The 16,256-nt window shown below is 40.4% G+C and overlaps 1 protein-coding gene across 5 annotated transcripts in view; it reads left to right on the top strand.

The window, feature by feature from the left end:
• ITPR2 (inositol 1,4,5-trisphosphate receptor type 2) overlaps positions 1-16,256 on the top strand; it is a 257,494-nt gene that overhangs the window by 189,632 nt on the left and 51,606 nt on the right. For all 5 annotated transcript variants that reach the window (XM_073000779.2, XM_073000781.2, XM_073000780.2 and 2 more), the window contains 4 exons: positions 2,250-2,450; positions 4,709-4,819; positions 5,953-6,048; positions 6,995-7,114. In XM_073000779.2, coding sequence (XP_072856880.2) covers positions 2,250-2,450; positions 4,709-4,819; positions 5,953-6,048; positions 6,995-7,114 — 528 coding nt within the window. The remainder of the gene's footprint in view (positions 1-2,249; positions 2,451-4,708; positions 4,820-5,952; positions 6,049-6,994; positions 7,115-16,256) is intronic.

Raw genomic sequence — 16,256 nt, forward strand, 5'->3', positions numbered from 1 at the left:
ACTAAGATGTAATTAGGGCATGTGTCACTGTGGGCAGATCAGACCTCTCAAGAAACAGGCGCAGTTGTCACACTAGGTTTTAGCTGTGCAAAGGCACTCCTGGCCACTGCTGAAACCTGGGCATCCAGTCTCAGAGATGAATCCAGAAACACCTTCAAGCTGCATGCCTGTGTTTTCAGAGGGAGTGTAACCCCATCCAGCAGAGGCTGCATCCCTATCCCTTGATCTGCCTTTTGACTGACCAGGAGCACCTCTGTCTTGTCTGGATTAAGTTTCAGTATTCACACTCATCCAGTATTACTGACACCAGACGTTGATTTAGAACTGAAACAACTTCCTTGGATGTAGATGGAAAGGAGAAATAGAGTTGTGTGTCAAAGAGACCAAAGCAGACTCTGTCCCATAGCCAGGCCTGAAGCCAGATTGAAATGGATCTAGATAATCCATCTCATCCAGGAATCCCTGGAGCTGAGAAGCCACAACCCACTCCAGCACCTTGCCCAAGAATGGGATATTAGAGTAATTATTCAGTACTTTGGGATCCTAGGAGGATTTTTTAAAATAATGATCTTAACTACTGCCTGCTTTAAGCATCCTGGGATCCTTCCCTGCTGCAAGGAGGCATTTACTACCCATTGGACCCACTTGGCTGGTCCCCCCCTGGCAACCTTTATAAGCCAGGACGGGCAAGGGTCCCGCAGACAAATGGTAGCCTTCACCTCTCCCAGGGTCCTGTCCACATCTGTACAGGCTGCAAAAACTGAAAGTTATCCATCAACACAGAACAAGCAGGAGCCATAGTTACATTTACAGGACCTGTGTTAACTACAGCATCCAAGTCAGAGCGGACCCGAGTGACTTTACCTGTAAAGTGCTGTGCAGATTTTTCACAGCCATTACCCTAATTCCCTAGATCTCACTGAACGGTAAATAAAGCAAAAAAGCAAAACAAAGTGTGCTGCTTATATACTGCCTCATAGTGTTTAAGGCACTCTCTGGGCAGCTTACAATTTAATTATGCAGCTACACACTGCACGCACACACACCAGCAAACTGAGTACTTGTTTTTCTGTTCTCAGAAGAATGAAAGGCTGTGAGTCGTGAGCCAGTACCTGAGCCCATTTGGATCAAACTCAGTTTGTGAGCAAAGTCTTTACTGCAGTACTGCAATTTGGCCAGTTTGTCACAAGGCCTACAAATAGCCAAATAATTTTGAATAAACCAAAGCCAATGGATTTAAGTACTCAACAATAATGTGGTGTGTGAACATACGTCTTTTCCCTACATTGATTCAAACTGCTGGTTCACTGAGCCAAGCAATATGTATGTGGACTAGCAGTGGTGCTCTGTGGCCTCATGCAAATATATTTGCCACCACCTCCTTCCTGATTGAACATAGGTCTCAAGGATCCTTTGAACTGGAGTTGCTGTGGGACTGAAGGAAGAGCCATTTGCTGAGCGATGGCTTAAGAAAATAATTTTCAGTGCCAGCCCAAGCATTGCTCCATTGCTATGGCTACAAATCAGGATATGGATATGTTTAAGGATGAAATTTTATACACATTTACTTGACAATAGAATTAATTAGTTTCCAACTAAAAATACTTAGGCCTTCTAGTCTACTTTAAAATAAAAGTGATTTCTGGGTTGTGGTTTCTCTGCTTTACTGAGCAACCCATCACCTTACCCAGAAATGATGTTTGTGTAAGGATTGCATAACTTGCCACAGCTAATGATGGTGAATATTCCCAAGCCCATAATCAAGCATGTGACCAAATGCACAACCAAGATTCATCTTGGCACTTCAACAATTAGCGACCACAAGTTACACAAACCTTACCCAGGCTGGGGTTATGATGCTGTTGGGCATCCTTTGCTTCTCTCTTCCTTCTAGTCATCCTCCTCCATGCATGTTGTAGGGTGATATTGAAGTTCTGATTGCCAGAGAAGGCAGAGGAGGCAAAATAGAATCCTGACCAAGGTGTACTTTTACAGATTAAACTAAGAAAATGCTTTCTTCTAAAGGTTTGAACATGTACATGCTACAGGGCACTGAAGTGAGAAATAAGTTTTAAAATATCAGTATTACTTCCCAGTTGGTGCAAATTAAAAATCATGACTGTGGTATGTCAATTCAGACATTATGCCATGGGTTTGGATGTGTGTTTCAGACCATAGTTTCTGATTTTGGTTTTCAGTTGTTTGCAACCTAGATGTGCCATTCAGACTGTGCCCCCTCCTTTTTGCAGAACTTTTTAAGAAACCAGAACAACAAAACCAACTACAACCTTGTATGTGAGACACTTCAGTTTTTGGATTGCATTTGTGGAAGTACAACAGGTGGGCTGGGCCTGCTGGGACTCTACATCAATGAGAAGAATGTTTCTCTGGTGAACCAAACACTTGAAAGCTTGACTGAATACTGCCAAGGCCCGTGCCATGAAAACCAGGTAGTTGCATCCTCCAGTGAAGGACCTTCAGTAGATGTGCATGATAATTGCATATACAGTATTTCCTGCAAAAGCAGAAATAGCCTAATTAGTTATATAATGCTGTCAAATGTTCTATTTTATTTTAATTAAAGTAGCTTTCTCTGATGTATTTTATCCCCCTGTATATATAATTATTTGTAGTTTTAAATATTGTCTTTTAATGATGTTAACCACCATTGTATACTCATCATTTTCAATTTTAAATATTGTCTTCCCTGGTTGTAAGCCACATTAGGTCCTTTTCTCTGATGTATTTTATCACCTTTTATCTATATCTATACCTATATCTATATATTCACCTTTAAAGGTGATTATATAGATATAAATATAGGTATAGGTATAGATAAAAGGTGATAAAATACATCAGAGAAATGGACCCAAAGCGGAAAGACAATATTTAAAATTGAAAATGATGAGTATACAATGGTGGTTAACATCATTAAAGACAATATTTAAAACTACGCACAATGAATAAAGAAGCATATTACATCTCTTAATTGTATACTCAGTAGGTATACAATTATTTTTAAAGAAATGCCACTTTGAGAAATGGAAAACACAAAAATGGAAATTACAAGTAGTACTAAAAATCCAATCAAGGTAGTAATGCATAGCAGTCTATTTAAAAATCACACAGAAGTAGCAAGTTACTAAGGGAAGGCTTGTCTGAAGAGAAAGATCTTTGCCTGCTTGCAGAAGGATAGCAAAGATGGGGCCAGTCTGGCCTCCTGTGGGAGGGAGTTCCAAAGTCTGGGAGCAGCAACAGAGAAGGCCCTCTCCTGTGTCCCTATCAGATGCACCTGTGAGGGTGGTGGGATTGAAAGAAAAGCCTCCCCTGATGATGTTAACACCCGAGCTGACTGATAATGGGAAAATGGTCTTTGAGATTGCTAGGGTCCAGGCCATTTGTAGGTTAAAAACAACAATTTGAATTGTGCCTGGTAACTGATTGGCAGCCAGTGGAGCTGCTGTAACAAGGCAGTTCAGTGATTCCTGTAACCAGCGCCAGCCAGCAGTCTGGTTGCTGCAGGTCTCTAATGTCTGTCTTTGGTTGTTTCAAGTATTTGTAGAGTTGCTGGTTTTCAGCTCAGATAACCTGACTGTATAATTCATGCTCAAAACACATTTGGAGATTGTGCAGCTGTTGAGCACCCTTACTTTTATCTTCCTTGCATTTATCCTACTCTTATGCATCTTGTGGGATGATATTCCAGTGTCACAGAAGGCAGAGGAGGGAAAAGGGAAAGACCAGTAAAAGAAAACATGTGAGGTGCCAGCTGCACAGTCTCCCACTGTGTCTTAGAGGTCAAATTTGGATTGCACCAGAGTTTGCAGATGGCAAGTCTAAATTGTTGTGTATTTGGAGTAAGAGAGTTTCCTGCACCAAGGTCCTCTAAATAGTTTACAAATATTAATTGATAATCATAGCATCTTAGCTGCTATCCTAAAGTAGACGTGTGAATGTGTATATCTGTAGAAAAGCTACCTGTTACCATAACCAAACGTGGTGGCATACATACCAAGGTTAATATGCTCATTGTACTTATGGAAGCCATTTGTATGTAGGGGAATGGAATCCAAATTCACATGTAAACAAAGATGGTGGTTGCAGTATTTTTAGGTGGATTCCATACGAGGCAAAAATAACACTATCTGTGTTGAAACCAATACCAAGAAACAGATATTTCAGTTTTCTTGTTTGGTAATTTTCCAATACATATCCTGGTATGCTAGTATGCTTTTAGTAGGTAATAGCTCTGAAAATTCTCAGACGTTTAAATCATGAAGGTTTGGACTGTTATTAAACATATGTGATTTAAAAGTGCTTGATTATTTCTGTAATACAGTATGGTTGATGGATAGATTAATAGATAAATTCCAAAGCCCCCAATATTTCCAGTTAAATTCTTTCAATTATAATTTGTGGATAATATTTAAACTTAATATTAATATAGTGTTTAGAGTATTCAAAGAGCTTCTTAATTGTTACATTAATTTGGAAAATGTGAGGTATTCTTCCTGCACTTCTTCTACAAAGGAAGGGGTCAGGGGCGGACACCTCATTCACAAAAATATTGGGGGCACTATCCCTTTACTTGGTCATGAGCTGCCAGTAGTTGTATTTCACATAACTTTTAAGCTTGAAGTAGATATGAATGCAAAATTAGCATTGTTTGGATGTGCTTTCATTCTGCTTAAGTATTTGTGTTTTCTAGACATGCATTGCTACCCATGAGTCTAATGGCATAGACATTATCATTGCGCTGATCCTAAATGACATCAATCCACTTGGAAAATATCGAATGGACTTGGTGCTTCAGCTGAAGGTACGATGTTTAATTCCATACTAATTTCACAATCTCAAGAAAGCCTGACTCCATGAACCACTGGGTTTATACTCTAGCTCAGTGGTCCCTAACCTTGGGCCTCCAGATGTTCTTGGACTACAATTCCCAGAAGCCTTCAGCACCCCCTCTGCTGGCCAGGATTTCTGGGAGTTGAAGTCCAAGAACATCTGGAGGCCCAAGGTTGGGGACCACTGCTGTAGCTGATAGAAGTGGACTTAAAGACTGTAAGGCCGGGTTGAAAACACACACTGCCTGGATGAATACTGGTACTGAGGCCTGGTCTTACTGTCTGCAGTGGCACTCAGAGGTCCTCATATGTCAAATGGGAGCCAAATGCATGTTTATCTGTTAATGAATGTAATAGCATCACATTCTCGAGAGTTAGCTTGCATGTGTGAATGACTGAACACAGACCAGACACTAGAAACCAGTTTTTCGTATCTTATCTCACACAATCATTTCTATCAGAACAGAGATATTTTACAAATGTAGCTGTGAAGGAAGATTAACACTTGGATGTGTGTATGCAAAGTCCCTAACTATGATACAGGCTTAGATTTGTCTTTGGTTGCACCCATGAGCTGGTAGGGTTGTTTGGCCTCTAGCTATTCAATATTGTTTAAGTAAATGTATCATTCGAAGTTCACATAAGCTGAATTTCCAGGAGCACCTAATGACACTCTTCTTATACTTAATGACACCCTTCCCAATGTTCCATAATCTGCAATGGCACAGAGCATGGTTTACTCAACCTTTAGCATTCTTTATTATGGGACCTTTGGTTCACCTCTTCTTCACCTAAGTAATCACCAGTGGCTCAGGGCATTTCATTAAACTTACATGTAGGCGTGTACTTCTGGGCCAGCTGCAGTGAGCTATGTAATGTCCTGTTGCCGTCCATCCAACTTGCAAACACGTACCTTCAGTGGGTTTGCTGTTCAGTGAGTGTACTGTTGTGACACATGTCATGAACCAAAATGAAAAGAAGAAGTGAGCAAGCGGTTTATGATTTTATATTTTCAAATCCTACTGATTTCAGTTAAAGAAAATGCACGTTCATTAATCCATGAAATAGTATGAAGGCATGTCTCACGTTGCTTTTGTGTCCTTAGAATAATGCCTCCAAACTTCTGCTGGCTATAATGGAAAGCAGGCATGACAGCGAGAATGCTGAAAGAATTCTTTTCAATATGAGACCGAGAGAGCTGGTAAGTAAATATATGTATATTCTTCATCTTTATCATACAAAGTGCCACTATATGGGAACAGCTCGCCATATGGGCTGCTCCTATATGAAATGCCAGCTATCCTGTTCTCCTCTCTTTCACTGCTGCAATTGACATGGAGCTTGGAAAGTTTCTTTCATGGACTATATCTCTGAGAAACTCCATGCTCCTTCTGGGGTTTCCCAAACTGTCCCAGAAACCTCCCCAAGCTCTGAGCTGAGACGAAAACACACAAGACATAAAAAGCTGAGTCAGTGGTTGGAGCCCATCTGGATGGATTTTTAGCTCATACTCTGTCTTTAGATAAGACTCCCCTTTGAAAAGTAGTTGCCAGCCAAGGACCTACAGCAACTGGCTCCATCACACTGCTCTCATTGACAGTTCTAGACATACCACCAAGATCCTTCACTAAAGTATAACCTTGCAAATATTCTTTTCATTTAAGCTTCTTTTTCTGTAGTGCTTCAGTTTTCACCACTAACTTCTAAAATAGCCATTATCCTGTTTTTTTTTCCTCTGAGAAAAATCTAAACAAGTTCATATCTAGGTGAAGTTTCCTAAGGAAATAAAGATTACCTGACCTTTACAAATTATTTATATCCCTGGAAGCAAGCAGTTGGATACCCCTATTGATTAGCAACTTTGAAATGAAATATGTTAGTGTTTGTTTCTTTATTCATTGTCCCCCCTTGTTATAAAGCAACTCGGCCTTTTAACTAAGAGTATTCTACATTTACATTTCCCTGTGTTTTCTGTACTAAGGTGAAATAGATCGTTTTCACTGGGTACTGGACTTTTTATATAGCTTCTCATTTGAAAAATTATTGGTAATGGTAAACCTTTAATAGACATATACTGAAATATGGTTTTATTACAGAGGATAAATTTGAACTTATTGTACATTACTTGGATATTGTTTGTTTTCAAGGTGGATGTAATGAAGAATGCATACAATCAGGGTCTTGAGAGTGACCATGAGGAAGAGGCTGGTGATGACATTATTTCACCGAAAGATGTTGGACATAATATCTATATCTTAGCTCATCAGGTATGCTGTTATTTTGTCCTGTCTAAGTTTTCCAGTACAATCCTATAAACATTTATTGAGAAGAAAGTCCCACTTAATTCAGCAGGCCATACTGCCAAGTTAAGTAGATAATAGCTTAATATTTTGTGCGTGCATGCATGCACACGCGCATGCATATAGACACTTTCCTAGAGAATGAAAAAAAAAAAGAAAGAAAGAAAAAAGGGATTAGTGACATTGTGAAATGTTTCCTGTCACAAACACAGTCTTGAATGATAGTCTGTGCTGACAATAATTATTAAGGGAAAAGGGGAAGGAGCTGATCTCACAACAAATTAAATTCTAAGAGGAGAAAAACAGCAGAGATAGTAATGGAGCTAAGTACTTTTGGTTAGATACAAGCTCAAGAAGACTTTTAAGGATAATGCTGAAGAAGAAGAAGAAGAATAACACAGAAGCACGATATATCGGAATGAGATAGGCTGGCAGAATCAATCTGATGTGAAAACTAGTGAACCAGATTAAAACTCCAAGCCTCCTCTTTTTCCAACTCAGGCACCAACTCTGCCATCCTCCCTTCTCCCTACAGCAGTTCTGGTAGTCTATAGGTCCTTCTTTCCTCCCTACATTGATATATGCAGATTGTCTACCTGCCAGCCCTAAAGGCAGGCAATCTGCAGAAGGACCAAGGTGAGGAGGAGTCACTTTGCCATACCATAGACAGGTAAGGGGAGGGGTAAAGAGAAGGAGCAGCCTTGTAAAGAAGTTTGGAGGTGAATTGTGGAAGAGGGCTATCCTCTTACAGTAGGTTAAGGGAAGAAACAGGGCCTGACAGGGAGACTGGGGAAAAGATTTTAATGCATCTGAATTTTTTTACAAAGATTTTGATGCCCTGCACTCTAGCTTATGTTTCATTAAGGCTCAGAAATGGATGTGGAAATAATTAATTGAGCTGGTTTTTGAATGTTGTTGGAAAATAGCTTAATTGGCTGAATTCAGGCCCAAATCAAGCCCAGGGAGGTTCACTTATCTGTAGTCAGAAAACAGGTCTGACTGTCAGCCCCTGGCAATGACAAAATACGGGTGATATACCTCTTCTCTCTGTCTCATAGAGCTGACTTACAGCATTATTTGAAGCAAACATTCGGTTTAGTATACTGTATTTTGGAGTGTTTTCTCTTTCTGAATACGAATAATGCCTCAAGAAATAGTTTGCTTTACTGAAAATTACTAAATAATGATGATACAGTCCATGACCCCTAACTCTTGTATACCCCGATGAACAATTTGTATCAAACCAATGTAGGGAGGTGGACTTGCAAATTTATTCATAATTTTATTGTTCCTGGCCTTAGTAAGCATCTGTAGAGATTTTTATATATGTATAGGAGTTGCAGTTAGTAATCAAATATTATCGTTTTGTTGTTGTTGTTGTTATGTGCCGCCAAGTCGCCCTCGAGTTATGGCAACCCCAAGAATGAGCGATCTTCCAAATGGCCTGCTCTCAGCAGCTCTGCTCAGCTCTTGCGAACTCAAGCCTCCCTTAGGGAGTCAATCCATCTTGTATTTGGTCTCCCTCTTTTCCTGCTGCCTTCAACCTTTCTCAGCATTACTGTCATTCTATGTCTTTGTTCTGCTTCCCATAAACAACGTTTTCATAACAAACTGCTAAATAGCTTAGTGGTTTAGGCATCTGGTTGGGAGTTCAATTCCCCCTTGACAGGGGCTGGACTCAAATGTGAAATTCTGAGATGATGATGATGATGACAACTAATGATCCAAGTGAATACAGCTCTCTAACCATGTAGAAAAAAAATATCTCAGTTTCAGTGTGTATCTAGGACTGGCTTGATTGCACACAGCTAAGCCATGTTTGGCTTTAGTGGCTTGCAAGTTCTGCTCACCTGCAGTGACTAATGCAATGTTGCCTGGACTTTTTTTATCCATTCAGGAGAAATTCCTGGTTTTTAGCTGGGCTTTACCATGCTTTGTGACATCTCTACTCATCACAAATACCCGCAGAAACTAGACTTGAGTTCCTCTTTTTGTTTTAGCAGCCTTATAAGCTGCGGGTTTATTTTGGGGGCTCCCAGACTCTCAGTTTCTGTTGCTGTTTAAAGGACAAAAGCTGGTTCTGCATTTTGCCACCACAACATCCTTTCCTGCCTTTACTTGTGGTTGATCTTACCAGAAACAGGGGACATTCTTGTAAGTCACTGACCTTCCGTGCTTCGGTAGATATAAATATGTCACAAATAATATAGTAAATAAGGATGTCACTACATGCTCCTGGATGAAACATGGGCATGGCACACAAAGGGCACATCATATTTACTCTCTCACAAAAGGGATGCTGAGGCTTTTCATTTTGCTTTGTGTTGTCTTCTTACCCATCTCGTGCTTGCAGTTATTTTATTATCCTTCTCCACGCTCCTTCCATCTGCTCTTTTCAGCCACTGTTCCATAATCACTCTTTCCATAAATCACAAACAACTGACTTCATTTCCCTTCTGAAACTACTGCTTTGAGCTGCAATATCTTCCTATTGCCTGTGGTACTAGGAAAAGCCTGTGGCAAAATGCAGATTTTAAATAATAGGGCTGGGCCATTTCTACAAGTTCAACACGTGCAGATAATTTCCACACCACAGTAAAATACTGTTAGGGGTGTATGAATTGACTGGAAATGCAGCCTGTGTGTGGCACACAGCATCACCACATACTTCCTATGACATCTGTCGTTGCTTTTTTTAAAGTTATATATACAAGATGAGCCATGTTTGTTATCTTTCCGGCAAAAAGCTTGTTGCTATGATGAAGGGGAGCACACGGCCTGCATACGTTGGGAAAAGATACCGTGCCAGTGTGTCTTTGTGCCTTATGCACAAAGACACCTTGCATTCTCCGTGGAATGAGGGACAGTGGTCTTGCCACCCACTGTCAGAAGCAATAGTTAGAAGTTGCCCCATTGCAAAGCTTTTTCTAAATCTTCAGTTCTCTCCCCCCCCATACAAGTGGACAAAAGGAAGAGTGCTCTTACAGATATCAGGGTCAAGATGGGAAACATGGGGGGGGGGGAGTTGCACTAACTCTTCCTGAATTAGATAGTGAGTATGGCCCCTTTTCCCATTTCTGTCACAGAGGCAAACTCTTAACCAGAGGAACAACCAGACAAAGGAGGCAGGAACTAGCAAAAAAAAAAAAAAAAGATGCTGGGCAGGGGAGGAAGCTCTGAGGCTAAGGCTTTGTGGTTCTGGTGGAGAGGGATTGACCGTTGGTGTCAGCAGATGGGAATGTTAGACTGGCACTGCAGCCTAAACAGCATCCCAAAGGCACAGTCTGCCAGGCTGGCATGGAAAGTACACCCGTGGTGGTCTTGACTGCTAAGGGCTCTGGTTTGAGATACATGGATACCCCCCTTTGGGCCTGTTTTAATAATCTGAAATTAAAAGTTGATTAGCTGAGGCTGCTTATGTAAACCTATCCCTCTCCTGATGGCCCAGGAGCTGATGAAAGCTTCCACCTGCTAGAGTTAAAAGAAATTAACACTGTGTGGTATTTAGGCTTTGTCTTCACTGTACGTAAGTACACATCAATTTGAACAAATCTCCCACTGAGTGCAATTCATTTCTTTGTTAACATCCTTAAAGAGCAAAGATAGAAGGGTTTTTAAAAATATTGTAAAAAATTTTTGGGATGATGATGAAAGGTTCTCCTTTGGGTACTGTTGTGAGCCTATAGTAGCGCATTGAACTAATAAGTAACTCAAAATGGGGGGGGGGGCTCCTGCTGGTAGTCGTTATTACCAAAAAGAAAGTCATTTTATGTAGTAGGTTTGCCTTTCTAGACCACATTTAGTAGCAAAATTATTATTGACATCCCAAAGAATAACCTAAACATTTTTAATATGAATTCCTGAGCACAATGAAACAGCAAATGCATTTTTATCATCTGTGCCTATTTTGTTTCTGGCTAGAATCCCTGTAATATACGATGCCTGCATTTAACATTTTTATGAAGCAAGAGTTCATATTCTGGATCTCTTTATAATTGAAGCATAATCTTTGTTGAATGATTGTGAGTGTACAGTCTTGCTTAAGCATAGAAGCAGAGACATTGCTGGGTCAGATCAAGGTTCAATTATTCCAGAATTGTTGGCAAGAATCTCAGCAACCAGCAAGTGGTAGGTAGTCCAGCAGAAAGTCCAGGGGCCCACCAAGAGACTGTGATCAGCCTTCTGTGCTCTTTGGTCTTTGCCAACCGGTTCAATCCAGACCATTCATAAGCATCAGTGGTAGAGGTCAGTGTGGAGCCACTTTAGGAATACAGTACATATGGCCACTCTGCATCTTCTCTTCCCTGTAGCAAATCCACCCCATCCACACACACCCATAATTTAGCTGCACATTAACTACAGCTCCCCCTCAAATCAGGATCTGAAACCCCTTTCCAAATGCTGTGGTTAAACAGTTAACATCACAGTCAACAAACTGTTTAACCAGAGATGGTTTCTAGCTTTTAAATCATGGCTTAAAGGCAGTTAACATAATAGTTCTGCATATACGAGAAGCAACCGTGGGTCCAGCCGGTTATTTTGAACACATGCAAGCAGTGTTGAGTTACCAAAACACAGTTGGATAGGTAAAGAAACTATTGTAACATTATTCTTGCTGCTGCTGCTGTTGTTCCATCAGCATATGGGATACCTTGCAAATTATCGGAAGCAAAATAAAATAAAATAAAGCACACCCTTGCCCCATGAGCGTCATAGTCCAGCACTGGAAGGGAAAGGCTGACATAGAGGAAAAAGAGAGGAATTCGTAATAACCAAATATATGTAAAATCAATTTTATATTTTATGCAACAGCTATAGATTTTGTTTTGGTTGGGGTGAGGATTAAAATCTCCACTACAAGCGCTATTCCTCAAAGGAGCACCTATTGTATATCAATGTGGGGCATGCACATGAATGCGCAGGGGCAAGTTTAAACTTTGGGCTGTTTTCTGACATCTGAAAGAGCGTGGGTGTTTCCACAACTTCCACAGCCTTCTGTAGGCAAGAGAAACTGTTTCTCTCTTGAAGTGCACATTCTTATCAGCAGATGTTGAATCCACTATAAATAATGAGAAACAGGATGACAGTAGTTTGGAGGCTTCAAACTGCAGTTCTCACAAGCCACTCCTGCCAACTTTCCTAGGAAACAAAACAAAAAACCCTCTAAATTTCGGAAGAAATATAACACTGCTCCCCAGAGAGAAGTGTGTGTGGGGGCTTTGCTGAGCTTGTGGTTTCTTTCCCTGAACAATGTGGTACATCTGTCGATTGCAGTGCTAAGGCACAAAGCAACTATGGACTGGTCTCAGGAAATCTGGTTTCCTGGGTGCGCACATCATTGCTTGCCAAGCCTAGTGCTTGTCATAGAACTTTTATGCCTTGCATGTTTGTTTTGTAGTTATCATCCTGATGAGACAAGATAATAGTGTCACTGTGAGACCAGCTAATTAAACGTCAGCAGAATCAGAAGCTGTCGCAAGGCACTTTGCCTTGGATTGCTAAAACTGAAATGGGAGGCAAGGACATGCATCACCCACCTTGCGGTTCATTAAAATGGTATATACCTCTACCTCGAGTTTGCTCGAAAGATCTAGCGTGGGTGATGTAACAGAGGCTTGACACTAACGAGCCTGAAAAAGATTAAACAAATGTCCGTAGATGCTGTTCCGTTGCAAACAGAATCTTTGGCAGCCTCTTCCCTCTACATCTTGTTGACTTTTCCCCTGTGGAGTTATTACCTTTTAGTGTCATAACTTAGACCATGGACAGACATGAAATCTAACAATGTATATCCTGTTGACTTCAGGGAGATTCTGATAGAGCAGAATAGCCACTCACTTTATCATTTAAGGAGTTTTGGCCCATTAAGTTTTTGTTTGTATTAATTGTTCATGTATCCACCAACAAATGCTGAGTAATGAAAATTAACAGTGCTCTGCCAAAAATTCCACTAGCATTTTGGGCCATTCCATGAGGACTTGTGTAGATAGAAGAAATTATCATTCTTTGATGGGGTGGGGGAACTTTACACTCCCCCCCCCCAGTTTTAAAGCGCATACTTTGCTGTTGTGGCAAATGTCATCCAAGCCCCTAGTTTACTCAGGAAGTATTTCTCTCTGTGGAAGAACACTATTTCATGATACAGGAACATTGCAGGAATGACCATCCCCAATAGTTTTAATGAATTTCTCAATGACAGCCCCTACCGTCATGTTGAAAGGGTCTACCCTCCTTTGCAATGAAAGAATGGGCCTTGTGAAGATAGGGGAGCACTTTCAGTCTGATGAGAAGTAGAACTATCATACACTTAAACTGTTTGAGTTTTAATTGCTTTGTTGCTGAATTAATCAAGCAAATCTGCACAATTTTGCATATGAATGCAGTGATAGTTGTTGGGACGTAACAGGGACGTGGTGGCAGTCGTAAGATCGAATCCACGCGACGGAATGAGCACCCGTCGCCTGTCCCAGCTCCCGCCAACCTAGCGGTTCGAAAGCATGCAAATGCGAGTAGATAAATAGGTACCATCTCGGTGGGAAGGTAAACAGCGTTCCGTGTCTAAATCACACTGGCCATGTGATCACGGAAAGATTGTCTTCGGACAAACGCTGGCTCTATGGCTTGAAGAGCGGGATGAGCGCCGCCCCCTAGAGTCGGACACGACTGGACAAAAATTGTCAAGGGGAACCTTTACCTTTACCTTGATAGTTGTTGTTCTTAATATTATTTTTTATTATTATCATTATTATCATTATCATCATTATTATCATCATCATCATCATCATCATCATCATCATCATCATCATTATTAATATTATTATTATTATTATTATTATTATTATTATTATTATTATTATTATTATTATTATTATTATTATTATTATTATTATTATTATTATTTACATTCGTACCTTGCCCTCCCACTACAAAGTAATGCTCATGATGGCTTACAGTTTTCTAAAGCAATAAAAACAAGAAAAATAAACAACTTATGAAAATATTGAATTTTTTTAAAAAAAATCAAAATCAACCCTACCATAATTAAGTGCATAAACGTCATGGAGAGTGGACATTTACAGTATATACCAGGTTTGAAATTTTCTTTTTCACCCTTCCTAAAAGCATTCTACAGTCTGGGAACCATGCAGGACAAAATTGTCTCTTGAAGTTATTTTCTTATTGCTAGTTCAGACCAAAGTACATGTAGTCCAAGATACTACTTCCCACAGCCATCAGACCACAGCTTGGAAATGCTACCTTTCCGGACTGCATCTCCCCATATCCTCTAGTTAAAATGACCACTGGATGGTTGTTTTGAGTTGTTTTAAGCTACTTTTTTTCTTATTTAAAAGACTGTGTTGCTGCTGTTCCCATATCTTTTGCTTTAATTTTAATGATCATGTGCTTGATTTTGTCAATTGTGCATCACCTTGCCCATTCATTTAGGAAAGTGGCTCATACAAGAACATCAGTTAAATATAGAAAAAATATTGACTCTAATATTTACATCATCTTAGCAACAGTACTGCTTGCCTATATAGAGACCACAACTTTAAAACCTTGGTAGAATGAATGTGTTTTAACCATACAGCTGCACAGTCCCAGAAGAAGTGATTAATAAACTACTCCTGAGTATTCTATACCTAGAAAACCCTGGAGAGGGTTGTCATGAAGTTGGACATGACTTGACAGAATCCTCTGCAACGGTGGGTAGAGTGAAGGAGAAAAAGGGAGCAAGGGCCAGCTGTGTTCAAGAACAGAAAATCCTCTAGTTTCTCAGACCAGAGAGCAAACCTGGTGGGGTTGCTTTTGTAGACTAGGGCCAGGAGAGATGTGAGCTATTGACGCAGAGAACAGTAGTACATTGGAATGGCTGATCTCCTTGCTGCTCCCTCCTTTGGCTAGAAGTGGCTGGCCACATAGAAGCTAAATCCCCACCTGGTATCCTCAGATGATCAGTTTAATATCCACTGTAGGCTCAAGTCTCCAGACCTGTTGAAACAAGTTATGATAAAAATGACTCCTGCTTGAGCAAATGCAATTATCCAAGAAAATGAGCCAAGGGGAGGTTGGGTTGTCAGTGCCCTATCAGTGTCACTGTTTGCCGGAAAAAGATTAGCTCTTTCTTAGCTCCTGCAGTTACTGCAGAGAACATAACCAGCCTAATTAGACCTCTGAATATTTTATTCCAGGGCTCCCTGTTGCTCAGTGATTCATGCCCTGCTATTTTTAATGTTTGTTAACAAATTGTTTGCTGGCCAGTGAGGTGTAAAGCCATAAAGCCATACTGGGTCTTGGAAGGGAAGTTGAAATATGTATAAAAGAAAGCTCTCCCCTGCTTTGATTGGGACATGGGGAATGAAGATATCATTGTAAAGGTTATTGTAGGCAGTCTGACGAAAAGTTTTTAGATAAAATGAATCTCACTCTCACCACTGTGCTTTGTTTTCCTTTTAAAAATCACTTTGATTATAGCCAAACTCAGTTGGCATTCTCCAGCAACTCGTGTATTCTCCAAAGCAATACAGATTTGTCTAGGGAAATCGCTTTTTAAAAGTTGTGGAGGAGAGCCCTACGGTGCCAGAATTGGAAAAGGGTCTCATTATTTGCCAAGAAAGAAAGAAGCAGAAAGTCCAGAGACAGAACGTGTTTTTCAAGATCATTCTTGAGGTGGATTAGAGCTCAGTTTGTCAGAGATGCAGGAAGACACTCTTAGTAGTAGTGCTGAAGAGGGAATGGGGTTGGCATTGTCAAACAACAACCAGATTTATAGCAGGTTCATCGTTAATCCTTGAAAATGAGTAGCAATAACCATCAGAGAATGGAGAGTATAGGCAGGAGCCAAAACAGATCGACTAAAAATGAGTTCAGAAATGTCACTTCTTTCAACTATAGCTCCCAGGACCCCACATCCCAGCTACGGGATTCTAAGATGTATAGTAAAAAAAGTAACTTTTCCAAGCTTTAGGTGGGAAGTACAGTTAAGAGTAGCTGCCACTGCTGCTCCCCTTTCCTAGGCAGCAGCTGCTATTGTAAATCACACTCATTTCTGACCTGTACTGTCAGGTTGGGTGTGCACTAGTAGAAAGAGCTGGCATGACACCATCCA

The sequence above is a fragment of the Pogona vitticeps genome, chromosome 5, assembly GCF_051106095.1.
Source record: "Pogona vitticeps strain Pit_001003342236 chromosome 5, PviZW2.1, whole genome shotgun sequence".
Taxonomy (NCBI): Eukaryota; Metazoa; Chordata; class Lepidosauria; order Squamata; family Agamidae; genus Pogona; species Pogona vitticeps.